Source organism: Chaetodon auriga, chromosome 17 (genome assembly GCF_051107435.1).
Source record: "Chaetodon auriga isolate fChaAug3 chromosome 17, fChaAug3.hap1, whole genome shotgun sequence".
Classification (NCBI taxonomy): domain Eukaryota; kingdom Metazoa; phylum Chordata; class Actinopteri; order Chaetodontiformes; family Chaetodontidae; genus Chaetodon; species Chaetodon auriga.
In genome coordinates, this window is record NC_135090.1 from 16,560,452 (window position 1) to 16,576,224 (window position 15,773).

At 43.1% G+C, this 15,773-nt stretch overlaps 1 protein-coding gene across 2 annotated transcripts; it reads left to right on the plus strand.

The window, feature by feature from the left end:
* Window positions 1–72: 72 nt before the first annotated feature.
* On the plus strand, window positions 73–15,773 carry rprd2a (regulation of nuclear pre-mRNA domain containing 2a). 2 transcript variants are annotated; one of them, XR_013078432.1, is made up of 12 exons: window positions 73–578; window positions 6,277–6,406; window positions 6,659–6,810; window positions 7,003–7,055; window positions 7,189–7,315; window positions 7,444–7,619; window positions 7,825–8,167; window positions 9,251–9,451; window positions 9,620–9,802; window positions 9,937–12,022; window positions 15,245–15,421; window positions 15,550–15,773. XR_013078432.1 is itself a non-coding variant. In XM_076755187.1 (10 exons), exons 1-10 carry the CDS (start codon window positions 404–406, stop codon window positions 11,673–11,675), a joined length of 3,279 nt encoding a protein of 1,092 aa, XP_076611302.1. In that variant the 5' UTR covers window positions 73–403; the 3' UTR covers window positions 11,676–14,684. The 2 variants fall into 2 exon arrangements, 1 of the variants encoding a protein (XP_076611302.1); XM_076755187.1 differs by lacking the exons at window positions 15,245–15,421; window positions 15,550–15,773 and having other exon boundaries at window positions 9,937–14,684.

Here is a 15,773-nt window from a genome sequence, read left to right on the forward strand (position 1 = left end):
CTGACAAATACTGACTTCCGTGGCACTGGGTGGCGCCATACTAACGTCGTGTTTGCGGAAGTGTCCTTCTTCGCTCCACCAGCAACGGGTAAACAGCAGGATGCGTAGATATACAGGATGTCGCAAGGCGCTAAGTTTAAGCCTGAATTTGTTAAGGATATAAACTATTAGCTCCGATTCAGAAGCTCACGGTGGACATTTTCTAAACTCGGAAAGTGATAGGAAATATCCTGCTGAACATTTAAGCGTTTGTAACATTACAATGGCAGCTGAGCGGCTGTTGAATAAGATCATGTCTTTGCTATGTTAAGCTAGCGTGCTAAGCTAAGTGCTAGCCACAGCTAACTTCACTTGATTTTAGGAATGGATGTATAGCTAAAGCGTAGCGCGAGCTCCCTCGGACATGGCAGCAGGAGCAGGAGCCGCTACCGGCGGCTCTCTGGAGTCTAATTTAGACAAGAAGTTTCAAAGCGTCACAAACACGATGGATTCAATCCAAGGACTGTCAACGTGGTGCATCGACAACAAGAAGTACCACAGCCTGATTGTGCGACACTGGATGAAGTGTTTGAAAAAATGTAAGCAGCTTCACTACGTAACCTGTTAAACTGACAGTCGCTGTTCCGGCTGCAAGGGAGATCTAGTTTGGTCACAACGCATTGCAATCCTCTAGTGTCTAATGTAACTTTATGGGAGAATATTTTGCTGTTTTTGACTTTCTAAGCGTCAGATTTGTCCTACTTTGGAGCACCGAGAAATAGTGAGGTATGAAACGTGCGCTCCTCCTAATTTAGCCGAAGCTAATACGGTCTTGATCATACAGAAGCTTCGGTAGACAAACAGTTGCTTTCAAGTGGAATTCTTTCTTTTTCTTTGATATAAAATGTTATTATGCTTATGTGAACTAATGCTGCCTAATTTCCCGACATTAGAAACTCACCTAAACTACTAAAAAGTTCCTGTTAAAGAGGATGTTTGATTTTGCGCCTTTACTGCAGTTGTCAAGTGTTAGTCAAAGATTGATTACCAGCCATCAAAAACCGTCCCGGGACCAAAAAGTCGCAGGTTCAATGTGCATGAGTTGCTTTTTAGCTATTTGAAAATTTGTTTCTGACCTTCCACCACTAACAGTACAGTATTAATTGAGATTTGCATGGTCACATTATCCTGTTTCATTGTCATGTAGAAGGTTGCTGTGTCCAAATCTAATTAAACAGCTGTATTATCTTAGTTTATACTGTGCTCACATGGTGCATTTTCCTAAGTAAAGTCCTGGCAGAGTATAGCAGTGCACATTAATTTGTGTGTTTCTTCGTCTCTTTGCAAAATATATCAAAGCAGCCACCTATAGCGTGATGGATGCACTGTACTTGATGGAAACTTGGATGCATCAGGGACGCAAATGCAGATATATTTCCCAGGCCCTCCCTAACAGATTAATCTGGCCATGGTGCTGCTCTGTTAAGTGTATTGTCTGAGCCTACTGTAGTTGAAATAATCCCACCCTTGAAACGATGTCGATAACATTTGTGGTGCAGACTACAGGCTGATGAAGTCACACCTGAAACATGAAAACCACCATCTCAATAGTGATTTTAATCTGTCATTGACTACATGTTTACCCCCAATTCCCTGTATACAAAATACTGTTAGTGCGACTGTTGTCATGTTCTGCACAGATTCCTCAAAAAATGAATCCAGCTGACTCTAATGGGTGTGTTAGCTGTTTCGGCCTCCACCTCATTGTGTCTTCGAGCTGCTCCTTCAAGCTCCACTGCTTGTCCCGCCCTGCGGTTCTGTAGGATGTGTGACCATGAATGAGTGAATTTGAGGTGCCACTTATGGAGATGTTTGCAGCAGTTCAATGATATTGGGACACTTCACATCCCAAGACTTCACAAATGTTGTTTTTGTTTTTTTTTGTAGTTCAGGTTCATCTAGTCTTTTGTCAGTTGAATCAATTGGCTCATTTGTGATATCGATTGGTTAGTTGAACTTTTCAACCCACAGTCAGTTAACTTAATTTGCTTTGCCATTGTCTCTAGAGCAGATGCCTGAGTGAGTAAAAGCACCAGTACATGTGCAGTGCTGTGACATGCAGTGTTGTCTGGTTCTGGTTATCTCTCATGCAGATATTAAGAATTTATTTATTTTGAGGTTCACGTTTTGCTGTTTGCTGTCCCTATTTTTGTATGTTAAAAATTGGCTGTCAGTTGATCAAAATCATTGCCAATGGCAAGCTGGCAACCGTGGCTGTCAAGCCCTGCTCTCAGCAGATGGGTACATTCATTTAACACTTTGCATTGCACTTACAAGAAGTTAGTTACAAAAGTGCAAAAGTTTTTTCATGTTAATATTGCAGATGTGAAAGAATGAAGTTATATCTGATTATGTCAAGAAAGGAATTCGCCATATCACCAATAGAGCAGCCAAGTTTGTCAGTTTAAATTTACTGGTCAACTTACCAAATGCTGCTTTTGTTTCTAATAGGCTGAGAAAACTGAACCAAGAACTTACTGTAATGACTCGTTCAACCGCCTGAAAAGACTAAATTTATGCTATGCAACAACAAAAATTGCACAATCTGTATGTTGTTTCATAACAGAAATCCAGTGTACAGCTTCTCCCACCTTTGCACCTTGTATGGCGTTCACATGAGCTGTCTCTGTTGGGTTGAGGTCTTTTCTGGTGTTTGTTTCTGTTCGTAGATTAGGCTTAGTGTAACTTTAGCTTTAATGTGTGTCTTAGTGTGACTGAACGTAAAGACTCACTGTAAAGTTTGGCTTTGGTATTTTGCTCACCGCGACAGCAAGACCTGTCCTGTCACTGCAATCAGCGTGTAAATGTTTAAACAGTAACAGGCTGTGCTTCTTGGTCCGTGGTTTCAACTATGGTGTCGCCTTCTGAAAGCTGTCTTCTCATTGGCTTTGGTCACATAGCTGTTTATTAGACTGAGTATGTTTCTTTGCTATAAAAAATGTATTGGTGATCTGACTATGTGCATGCAGCAGGCATTGTAAGTCCATTATCAGTGGTATTTTCAGAGCCCTGGTGATTGAGTAATCATTGTCAAAGAAGACAACAAGTGAACAAGGTTAAAACAAAAAGATGGTTTAATGTTTAGTTGTTAGGTCATTTATGAAGAAAACATGCTGAATGTTCATTGTTTCCTGCTGCTAAAAATATGAGGCAGTGCTGCTTTTCTCTGTTTTGTGTCATTGTAAATTGAATGTGCTTGGGTTGGTTGGACTTAAAGATGTCACCTTTGGCTCTGGGAAATTATGATTTTCTGTTTTTCTGATTATATTTTGCCATGTTGCACAATTCTTTTGATAATTGTAGACTAAACAATTAAAAGTCAATGGACAGATAAATTGCTATTAAACATAATTGTTAGTTGCGCCTGTAGAATATCCAATATAAAATCCAATCAGTGTCGGAGAAACAAGAAAAGCTTGATTTTAAGTTAAATTTCCATTACCCATCTTCATACCTCCCTCCAAAGCCACTCCCCTGTGTGCTGCAGTGCATCGCATCCTTTTCATTGCTGACTGTATCCAGCTCCCTCATGTCTCACTGACATGTAAGAAAACACTTAACATAATCACAATGAATGTAAACAACAAACAGGGCTATTATTAATCCTCACCGCTGTCGGGCTAGCATGTTGGAAAGGAGAATTTCAATAACAGAACATGCTTCTAGAATATGTTGTCCACCCTGGCTTTAATAGGGTTTAGTCATCTTTTGGTGATGTCCATTAGCTGTAACAGTTTTCAAAGCCTGCATGATCTGAGGAAAATCTGTAATGTGCTATAACATTGATCAATATTGCAATGACTGCATGCCTTATGATAAATAAATAATGAAGTGTGTGTCTAAGATATACAGTTCTGATGTCTTTCTGCTTTAATAGGGCCTCTGCTTACATAGACCCTAAACATTGAACAGTCCATACTCACTGAAAGACACGACATAAATTATTTCAAACATGCTTTTATTCAACAAATTGCACATGAATATTGTGCTAGCTATCCTTGCAGTCGCCACCAAGTTGACACCAATTAATCTGCTAGCTGAGGGAAACCTGGGGCCTCGTCTAATTGGCCAAAACGGTGTAAATGCATGGCTTGTGTGTCCATGGCTCCATCTGATAGGTCAGATGTTCGCATGCTGAATTTGAATGGCCTGTGTAAATAAAATGTCGTTTGCAATGTGTTTGTTTCTCATGTTCATATCGCAGTGACAATGAAAATGCAGTTTATCAGTCAGCACTGTTTGCTTTGCTGCTTTTGCGTTTCATATCTGCCATTAGATAGGAAGTTAACACAGATCGATCAACAAGCCAAACTGTTAGTTCATGTTATCAGAAGCAGTAAAAATGCACATAATGGACATTGTGTTCAGTTTTGTCAGAGGTCCTTGCTTTTGAATAATGGAGATTGTCTTGTTTGGTGTGTCTGTCATAGAAACAGGTGTCGATTTTAAATGATGTTAATGTGTTTTTCACATCCACCGCGGCAGGAGATAAGCTTTTTTATTGTGAGCCTCTTTGCCATGGTTGGCTGCTAGACTTTAGCTTTGCTCCCAAACTCCATGACAGTGAGGAGTTTGTCAAAACTCAGAGGTGGCCATGACTCCCTCGTGTCTGTCTTTGTCTCAGCTTGCTGTTTGTGTTTAAAGTAGTGGATTGTAAAATGGCTTTCCAGGTCTTGCTCTGCTGGATAGATCACACATTTGAGATATCAAATATCAATGTGGTTCATAAATGTAACTGTCAGTATGCCTTGTAGGTAACTTGAAAGTGAACTCTTTTTTTCTGGTGAAGGTGTTTTGGTGGACACTTGGACTCATATTGTCAGTCATATGTATCTATGGGTGCCTAGAGATTTTATGGTTGACCCAGTGGCAGTTAACCCCTTCACTATTAAAAAGGATATGTCAGTTTTTTGGGGGTTTTTTTGCATGTTGTAGTCGAAATGTTGTAAGTCTGTGCTTTTTGTAAGACTTGTGGCTTTCTTTCCATCACCTGGAGGAAGTGCAACCTCGATTACAACCATTTGCAAATGAATTGTGTTCTCGAACCCATGTAGTAATCTCCTTTCTACAATCATGTGTTCACAAAGTGTTGAACCTCGCTCCATCCTTGCTTGCGAGTGACTGAGCCTTTCCAGGATGCTCCTTTCATACCCAATCATGATACTGTCACCTGTTACCAATGAACCTTTTTACCTGTGGAATGTTCCAAACAGGTGTTTTTGGAGCGTTCCACATCTTTCCCAGTCTGTAGTTGCTCCTGACCCAACTTGTTTGAAACATGTTGCTGCATCAAATTCAGAATAAACAGATATTTCCAAAAATAAATGACGATCGATGAGGTCAAACATTAAATATATTGTCTTTGTGCTGTTTTCAGTGGAGAATATGTCAAAAGGATTAGCAAGTTATCACATTGTTTTGCTTATGTTTTACAGTCTTTACAGCTGTAATTGGAAACTTTGTTAGATTTATTGGCTGTTGAAAACAGTTGATTTTGAAGATTTGCTTTGCGCTTTGATTGCAGTTAATGTTTAAAATGCTTTGCAAAGCGATAAAAATGTATTAAATTTGAACAAGATAATGATCATTTTCCTGACACCCCCCCCCCCCCCCCCCCACGGCTTGCATTGCAGTACACAAATCACCTAAATTGGATCTGTTAGTGGAGTTACTTTGCATCTGGGGTTTTTGTTCACATGTATTCTGATGAGATAATTTCGTTATACAGTAGAGAAATTTGGTTGTCTTAGGAAATAAAAGAAAAGGTTTTGTCTCGGTCCTGTGTGTGTGAAAGCTCAGTAGGCTGTTTTTGCACTCTCTCTCTAAAAAGCTCCCTGTTGTTATCACAAAAGCTGAAATGGCAACGAGCTTTGCGATGATGGTGTAGTGTGATGTTGCACAGTCTGAGGTTGATTAAATGTCATATATCCATTGACTGCATGCTCTCTTACATGACATACTGTCTATTGAAGTTAAATGGTTATTGTCATATATTAATCTGTCTTTAAGTTAGTCAGAGTGATTCATTAATTCTTATTGCAGTTTATTAAGTAAAAATCCCAAACGTCTTTGATTTGCAGCTTAATAAATACAAAGCTTTGCATCTCTCATCTACCATCATTACAAACTGATGGTTTTGTGTTTGGCTGCTGGTCAGACTAATAAGTTATAGTTTAATTTCCTCCCTCAGCAGAGTAGCACCGTCTCTAACATTACCATCTGTCTTTCCTCACACAGCTAATGCCTCACACAGGCTCAACCTTTTCTACCTGGCCAATGATGTCATTCAGAACTGTAAAAGGAAAAATGCCATTGTTTACCGCACGGCGTTCGCTGAGGTGCTTCCTGAAGCCTTCTTGCTGGTCAAGTAAGTAGTGAAATGGGAGAATGTACAGTGTGGTAGATGCAGTGATAATGTTTGTGGCCCTTTCTTTCCTCTCCTTTCAGCCTCGTCCTTTGTCTTTTGATTCTCACTTCCTCTGTCTCCTCTGTCCCAGCTTGTGTTTTATTCATTCAGAGACGTTCATCACGCATAAATAAAACAAATGTCATTACGACAAAAAACATAAATCTCTCGGCTCACTTGTTCTAATTCCGTTCCTCCTTCTCCTTTCTCCAGCTCTGAAGGTAACCATAAGGTAATTAAACCGGTGGAGAGGATACTGTCCATCTGGGAGGAAAGGGGTGTGTATTCAGGGACACTCATTACTGAGCTGAGGAGTAGCTTAGTCAAAGAGGAGTCCCCCCCTGAGACACCCGTGGAGCAAAAAAGTAAGTGTTTATTTTTTTCGTACTTTATTTTGACATTTTTATTAATCGCTCACCTCAATGCCAACCTTGTCAAGTTCTATTAAAAAATTTCACACCGTAGACTTGGCATCCATAATGATTTTATTAATCACAGTATGTTGTTGTTCTCTTATGTAACCCTGTTTTACACTTGTAACTCTTATTTTCTTAAAGCTCCAGTTCAGTCTAAAGCAGATCTGCAGTCCAAGGTTGTCGCTGAGTTTGTGGTAAGTAGGAAATTGAATTTTTAAGATGAACTAAGCTGCGATATATTTTACAAAGGAGGCTAATGAATTCAGTTATTATGTGTTTCTCCTTTAGTCAAATGTTGTGTTGGTCTAACTGCTCCCTCTGCTTCAGCCCCAGGCATTAGTGGATAAACTGTGCAAGTACAAGAGATCTGTGGAAGAGCTTGACCTGAGAGAAAAACAGCTGGCAGCCATGAGAGTCGACATCTGCAATTCTGAGGCCCTCAGGAAGCTCAAAGGTGCCCGTTTTTAGTTCCCCTCTACTCTTGTACCGTCTGTCCTACTACAGCACACAGATACAGTAGGCTTGAAGCTCTCAAGTGGCTTTTCTCTTTTCTTACCTCAAAAACCATCCTGATTCTTACAGATAAGGCCGGAGGAAAGAAGTTTTCCAAGGACTTTGAGGAGGGAAGTGCGCAGCTCCAGGAGTTTGTCAGGTTCCTTGACAAACAATCCAAAACAGGACCTCCTCTCATGGAGGCCCTCAGCAACGCAGATATCTTCTACGAGATGCAGTACAAGGAGGTCAAGATTGTTGCTAATGTGAGTTACAGATGGATGAAAATCCTATATGTACACTCAGTTAAGCTCCTTACTAACTGAAATAACAGGAAAGCACGTAGTGCAAGAAATACAGAGAGAACAAGAACTCTTGACCAGATGTGTTGAGTGTTGAATCGCTGCCTATGAAAGCCGTTGCTTTGTTTTACTTTTCATGTACTGATGCTCCATCACTTCTCCTTTCAAGGCCTACCAGACGTTTGCTAACCGGGTGTCCCATCTGAAGCGTAAACTGGACGCCCTGAAGGCCACCTTGCCAGACCTGGACGAGTCACCCATCCCCTCACCCTCCGCAGATGCACCGTCCCCAACGGGCTCAGAGTCGCCTTTTCACGGTCTGGAATTGGCCCACCCCGATCCAGATCTCGATGGCTCTGCTATGGAGGACGAGGCAGAGGCGCCGGCCCCGAGCCCTCTGTCCTCACCAGGAGGATCCCCCAAACCCGCGGAGGCACTCGGGGAGGACGACAATCGGCAAGTGGAAGACATGGAGCTCTCTGAAGAGGAAATGGACAGCGCTGGCATTATAGGTAAGGAGTGGGCTCTCTTAATGACTAATAGCACAGTGAGGGCTTTTTAAATGCAATATTTATAAATGCTGTCTGATTATGCACGCTGATTTTCTGTGGCAGCAAACGTGTTGAGATAATGAAAATGAGAAGCGCCACCAAAAATAGACACGTCAAGTCACTGACTCATGCAGAAAATCACACAAAACTCTTATCACAGCTTTCATATGTCAACAAACACCATCCAAGCACTTCTTCCAATCTGTGCTCCAGCCAATTTCACTGGAACACTTCTCCCTACCCGTAGAGCCTTCTGACGATAGTGAGACACATTTTTACAGCTACAGACAGCCATATATAGGATCTGCCATTTTACTGTTTTTTTTATATCCACTCAATTTTTTTCATTGGCCTCAACACCTGCTGCTTATCGTATATGATCTGTGTTAATTATCACGCTCGTCTCTGATGGTGTAACATATGATCTGTGTGTGCATGCACTTCTATTTGTTAATTAGCTTGTAAAGATGGTATTATACTGTTTGTGTGTGATTTACTGAGAGAGAAGATATTTTGCTTTCGATGCTCTACTCATATATATGCTGCTATAAACTGACCATTTTGTTTATTATTATCTGACATTTTATGGAGAATTAATTGAGGACACAATCAGATTGATAATGAAAATCATTGTTAGTTGCAGCCCTAAATAATTTCACCATTGTCAGATTATTTGTCTTTATAATGTTAGCATCGTGTCATAGTAGTAGTAGCAGTTTTGTATTTGAACTTGTTTTTTAATGGCCTCTCTGAAGGAAGAACCTTTTTTCTAGCTTCATTTTTTAGATGGATTACAATTTTGTTTTCCACCGAAATCCGGTGAGGCTGTGTTAAAGTGTTTTTTGGCAGCATATTCCCCTCCATTATTTTATTGGCAGTGACTTCTCTGGTGCCATAAATCATCTGCACTTGCAGGAAAGCAATGACAAAATGAGTTGTGTTGCCTAATTACAAATATGAAACAATGGTTGTCATGTTTTGTTACATAAACTTCCAATCTGACAGCGTCCAAACTCTGTCTCTTTGCTGTATTTTTCTGCTCAGTTGAGGAGCAGATCAAATGCTCCACCAACCCAGCGGTGTCCACTCCAGTCCCTGCAAAAACGGAGCGATCAGTGGCAGCAGAGCAGCCTGTCACACAGGTGGCGGCCCCTGCAGCAGCCCCTGCAGCAGCTGTGGAAAGTGTTGATCTGAGTAAAATTGGCTCCATCCTCAACAGTTTAAGCTCGGTCATGAAGAACACAGGTGAGTTCTAACAACGTCAAACTGGTGATGGAACACCTCACCTTAACCTCTGTTGTCCCACTTGTGAAAATGTATTTTTGCTTGATTGTAAATGTCCCAGCATTCGCTATTCAGACACTTAATTATTGTTATTTACAGTGAAAGTGATTGTCCCTCTCTGTCTCATAGGACCATCAGTGGAGTGTGCTCCTGCTGCCGCCCCTGCTGGCTCCTCATTGAAGACCACGCCTCCTGCTTCTGTGGCCTCTCAAGATGCCAGTTCACTCGTAAGCTTGCTTTCCAAGGTGGACGTGAGTCCTGCAGACCTCCTCGGTGCTCTCTCCAAAGTCCAGGGCCAAGGCAGCCTTGATGGTGAGAATAAGGATCCCTTTGCTTTTTTTGAGAACAAAACCTTTATTTTGCATCATGTATCTGTTTTATATCATACATTAAAAGCAGCAAGCTTACTTGAAATACATTTCTGTATTCTCCCTTTCCTCATTTAGGCGTCACTTCTCTTCTGAGCAGCCCAGCAGCAAATGTCTCCTCAGACTCCTCCAATGCAGGCAAGGTTCCCTCCTGTTCCTCATCCACATCTGCATCAGCAGTGCCCTCTCAGAGCAAGTCTCTCTCCTCTGTTGCACCGGCGCCTTCTTCGTCCCACTCCACTGCAAGGCAGAACACAAGCTCCCAAGCCCCCCCTCAGACCTCCAACCCAGCCTCTGCCCTGGTCCAGGCTCTCCATAGAGACATGGATTTGACAACAGAGCCTGAACAGTCTGTGTCATCTGAGAGTTTAGAGTCTAAAATACACAACTTCCTGCAGGGGAACTCTGCGTTCAGTGCATTTGACCTGGGTTTTTCTGCACACACAGTGCAGGGAGGGGATAACCTCAGCCCAGTAACTGGGGCAGACACCCAGGATGGGACTCCCGTGCGGGATGAGGGCGGAGGCACCCCAACTCAAGATGAGATCATGGACAAGGCTGTGGTGGCCCCGTTCACTTCCAGCACAGCGCAGTCATCTGTTGGAGAAACTTTTAAAACGACTTCTGTTGTATACCACAACACCAGTCAGCAGAACCCCAACAATCCCCAACCGCAAGCTCACTTGCAGCCAGGTGGAGCTCAGAACGGGCAGGTCTACCAGCCGTACCCATATGGCCAACACAAGATGCCACAGCATGGGATTACTGCGCCTGTCGCACATTACCAGCAGATTTCTGCACAAACAGGAGGGCCAATGCCTGGAGAAAGAGCCCCAGGCAGTGCCAGTAGCACGCAGATGGTTGAAGGATTTCAGGGGGTGAGTGAAAGGGGTTGGTATGGTGACATTTACCCAGAGGGGAACTCTCAGCAACCTAGTGGCTACAATGTGACAGTGCCCGGAGGCGTGGGAGATAATACGACGTCAGTGCTTTATCCATACCAAGCAGAGCAAACTCAACAATCTCAAGAGATGGCCTCCCAGCAGGGCGTCGCCACATCCCCTGGTTACCTCAGAAGCGCCCTTCCCCCTGTTCCGAAATTGCCTCCCCCTCCCCGTGGCTTTGATGGTCCTCCACCAATGACCGGTGGTGTGATGATTCCCCAAGAGCATCAGCTGCCACCTCACGCAGACACCAGGGAGGTCGTTGGGGCCAGAGTCGACAGTGTCATCAGCGGGATGGTGGTCCACGACCATCAGCACAAATCCGTATTTCATCCAGATGATCCACTGTACGACGTTGATGGACCTCACCCTCCTCACCCCGACAATTTACGCCCTCACCCCAATGACCTGCGTTACCAAGAGGACCCTGAACGCTACCGCGGTGAGCTCCGCCATCGAGACGCCCCTTTCTTTCAAAATGACGCTTACCACCACCAAGATGAGTCATATTACAGGCCAGGCAGCCCCCCTCACCAATACCCCAGAATTCGGGGGCGCCTCACCCCCCCTCTCTCACCCCCAGAGGACCCTTACTTTGCCCATGACCACCAATGGCACGGTCCCCATCCTCCACACTATGCTCCCAGGAGACCACCACCTCATCTTGAAATCCGTCATCCTGGTCTGCGGCCTCCGCTACGGCCTCCCCACCCAGCACACCACCCACACCCTAGAGGACCCCCACGTGCACCATTTCCTCGTTTCCACGGCCCCGATCCAAGGTTGAGAGGCAAGCGTCCCGGTCCAAGAGGAGGGGGAAATGTTGGTCCAATGTTCGCCCCAAAAAGACCCTTTCTACCCCCTCGGTACTGACTGGACATGTAGCTTTGAGCTCTTTAAATCACTGTGGATGCCATGAAGGTGGGGGCAGGACTTTTAACACTTGCCAGTCTCTCAGTTTAGGCCCTGCCATGAGAATCTGAAATGGAAAAGGTGTGTGGATTAAAGTGAGGATGGTGATGGTGGGGGCGAAAGGAGACAGAAGTTATCCTGCAGAAGAATTCGTTCCGCAGCCACAAGAAGAAAAACGGCGAAGAATGGCGGCTGTGTAGAAGGTTGAGGAGGGCAAGAGACAACACCAGGAGATGTAACAGAAGCGGGAGGCTCTGAGAGGGCTGCTGAACTGAAGAGGGAAGACAGAAGATGAAAGAAAATAAGAGGTGGATATATATAATTCACTTTTTGTGTTATTTGCTCCAGTTTGAAGCATTGCATTAAATATGTAATTTAGTGTCAGTTTGATATAGGTCAGAGTGCGTGCATGGTATGCGTGCGTGCATGCGGTCAAGTGTAAGTCAATTAGTCACAGAAGCTGAATCCCGAGATAGCTATTTTTCGCTAAGAGAGTAACAAAAGAATGTAGTTGATGCAATGTTTCCACTGTCATTTAGTTTTTCAGCGAGCAGTTCTGACTGCTTCTCTTCCATATCAGCAGCATGGGAGTAACTTTTGGTGAAACACCGATCTAGATTTCACTTTGGGTATGAAAAGCAGAGTGTCTGTCCTAGAATTTATGTTCCTTCCACATACACGTTTGCATATTTGGGGAAATTATTTTTCATTGATTTTTTTTTTTTTTAAAACTCGGAATGTTATATTTGTGAAGCGATGCTTTTTCATTGCGTGAGATCCCTCCGGCGATAGTTTTACGTCTCGTAAAGGTCCTTGAAGGACGGCGGCACAAGTCTATTCAAAGGGAGAAAGACGTGTGAAAGTCATTTTTTTCAGCCTCCAGCACCGACGCAGAAGAAGTGCGTTTTTGGAGGGGATGAAGATACTCGACTTCAGTTTCGTTTTACTTGTACTGACTAATAAAAATCTGAGTTTGAAACATTGTGTTGTTTTTTCTTTCCTCTGATCTTTGGACTGTTGCACCACTGCCTTAAACTCAGCATCCATACACGCCCAAACTAAATTACCTTTCCGTCCATCACCAGAAAAACTAGCATACCTGCTGTCTGTCAAGTCCATATAAGTGAATACAGGTTGCATCACAGTTAAATGCATCTTGTAGAATTATGCTTCGCTGTTTAAGGTCAATATTCAATAGGCTTAGGCTTAGGCTTTGATCCACTGAAGTGTCTAAAATAGGTTGCTGTTGCCATGCAACATTTTTCCAGAGATTTAAATAGTTTCTAATTAGATAAACTGCATTGTGTACCGTTTAGGTACTTTCTGTTCCTACAAATAAGATGCAGTATAAAAAGAGACTGACTGCTCCAGATTAACAGGCATTTAAACAATAGGCATGAGGCAACAAGTACACTTAATGAAGGAGCGTCCACACAGAGGTTGCATGCTTCAACCTGTGTGGACGTTCCAGTTGTTTGACGTCAGTGAGTTTATTTATTTAGTCATTGGCTAAAATCTCGCAAGTTTTAAAGGCCTTTCTCAGACCACAGTTGCATAGTTTCTCAGTTAGTCAAAAGTAGAAAACAGACATGTTTCATATTGACTGTATTTTCAGTGGAGTCTTATATTTACTCTCCTCTGATTGCGTCGCTAAATCCGGCTTTTTGAGCCCGTCGAGTTTTGCGGTTTGCCACTTCAGAAATTACAAACCAGCTTTTCTCAGGCAGCTAAAATCTACCCAATCAGTTTCCTACATGAGGCCTCACTGCCTCCGCAAACACTGAGCATTAAAGATATCCATTTAGTCCAATTTAAAATCCTTCTGCATGTCCACTCCTCTGTTTTCTGCTGTGCTGGTGGTGTGATGAGCACATTTCCAGTCGAGGGTTCGTTGTTTCCCTCTGGAAAACAGATGTTTGTTTCCCCCGTGGCACAGTAGACGGCTCTCTGACTCGGCTTGTATTCCTGCCTCTTTAATGGAGGAGAGGGGGGGTGAGGGACACTTAATCTGCTCCTAACTGGCTCCACATGGGGCTTCAGTGTGGGATCAAGTTTGCAAGACAAAGTGGCAGTGAGATCAATTAGGTAATTACAAAAGTGTTAAAGTCCTAGTTTGTAAAATAAAGTCGTACCTTGTTGGATTATACGTGTAAAATTTTAGGTTTTACAGATAAATCTGCCCAATCAAAGTAGAAGACTTTTCTTAGATTGCCTAAATCAATTAAACCATCAGATTAAAGTTGCACCGAGTGACTCTTAAATGTTACTGAGTAAACAAATAATAAACCTTAAATTGTTGGACATTCATATTCTCTTCAGCAAAAGTGCATCTGATTAATCCTGATTAGGCCTTAATTAAGATCATTACAGCCTTTGTTTTGGGTAGTTAGTGAAGATTTTAACGAGGCAGCATTCATGCAGCTTTGCAGAGTCTGGAGTTGGATAAAATAATGCAGAAATAATCAATGACAGTTTATCCGACGTCATAATTTGGGACAGAATTTAATTTGACGGAGACGGGAAGCGTTGATCAGACTGATAGTGATGAAGAAGCAGTGAGCTCAGGGCTCTGTTCGTCATACGTGGACGACTTGAGTTGTCCAGACTCTAATGGTGGTGATTCGACATTAGTCTGGATTTTCTTTTCTTCTTCAAACGTGGTCTAAAGTTAACCTTACCCTGGCGTTGTGTATGGGCCCCTCCGGACATCCACGCCTAGTGATTGTAGTATCTTCGTGGGCCCTCTGTGCACTCAGTCCCCCCCCCCCCCCCCCCCCGTCCCTCACCAGCCCCTCAACCGTCGAGGCCAAACCTGTAAAAGTGCTGGTTTATTGACAGCTGGATAATCCATGAGGTCATTTTCTAATACAAATGGCTTGCTTTCTGAAATTTAGTCGTTTGTGTGATTATCGCTATTAAAATATTCAAAATGAAGATTTGCCTGTACTTTTACAAGATAAAATATACTACAAAATAAAAGATTGTTTAAAAAAAAAAACCAACAGATCCAAACCACTCACTCACATACTGTGAGCAAAAACTCAATTAACAAAAGACCAGCGGAGCCAGAACGTCTGGCTTTTTGAACACTAAAATGCATTAAATAGTTCAAAAGTACAAAAACGTACAGAAGTTACTCCCTCTGCTGAAAATGGTGAATGCAGTTGAAGCTGCTTTCACTCAGCCGCCTTATGTTTATCACTGGTAGTCTGACCACATTTACTGGTAACATGTAACTGTGTAACAGTGATGAAAGTGTGGAAGCATCAGCAGTAACCGTGCAGGGACACACACACACAGAGGGACTTGTGAATGAATCTGTCACCCCAGTGCATGCTGGGAGCCTTCCCAGCACATGATGAAAGATTTGTCTACCTTCAGATGCTGATGCTGTTTATTGTGCACCACAATGCCTGATAGTTTGTTTGTGAGTCGTGTTTACTTTCTTGAACGTGGCATAAGTCTCCTTTCCCTCGCATTTTAACCCATTTCCTGTTTCATCGCCTCCCTCCTCCTGTTTTCCTCCTCAGGGATCCGGAGCCACACTTTGATGTGTCTGATGTGATGGGAACCTTTTCCACATGTTACCTGATGGAAGGCGGCGGTGGGGGGTTGATGCAGTGGTGGCTCTCCTCTTTGAATCCTGCCCCGCTCCCAGTGATGGCTCTTGATGGTCTGACACGAATGCTGTGCACCGCGGCAGCCGAGTAAGCCTCCAGCTTAAATACGTCAGAAAGTGAGCGGCACCAGCGCGAAATCAAAACAATCAAGGCGGGCTGGGAGGAAAAATAAGTGATGAAATTGTTTCTCTCTCTTTCTCCGTCTGTGTGTTTAGTTGTTTGTTTGGGAGGCATCACAGGAGAGCAGGAAGGCTGGACGGAGAGGCCCGTGTGTGTGAGTACAGACAGGATTATTAACTGCTGTTTAAACCTTTTGCCTGTGTGTGTCACACATACACACAGATCCCTCACTGTGCTTTCAGCAAACCCAGGTATGCAGCTCCACTATGTACAGAAAAAAGTCTGTTTTTGTGAAATAAAGAATTATTTTTCACATCCA

What these genes read in the sequence shown, in the direction of transcription:
- rprd2a (XM_076755187.1), top strand. Translation starts at nt 404, where the DNA reads ATGGCAGCAGGAGCAGGAGCCGCTACCGGCGGCTCTCTGGAGTCTAAT. An exon ending in GATGAAGTGTTTGAAAAAAT is followed by an intron (nt 579 to 6,276) that starts GTAAGCAGCTTC and finishes TTCCTCACACAG; the next exon opens with CTAATGCCTCACACAGGCTC. An exon ending in GGGCCAAGGCAGCCTTGATG is followed by an intron (nt 9,803 to 9,936) that starts GTGAGAATAAGG and finishes TTCCTCATTTAG; the next exon opens with GCGTCACTTCTCTTCTGAGC.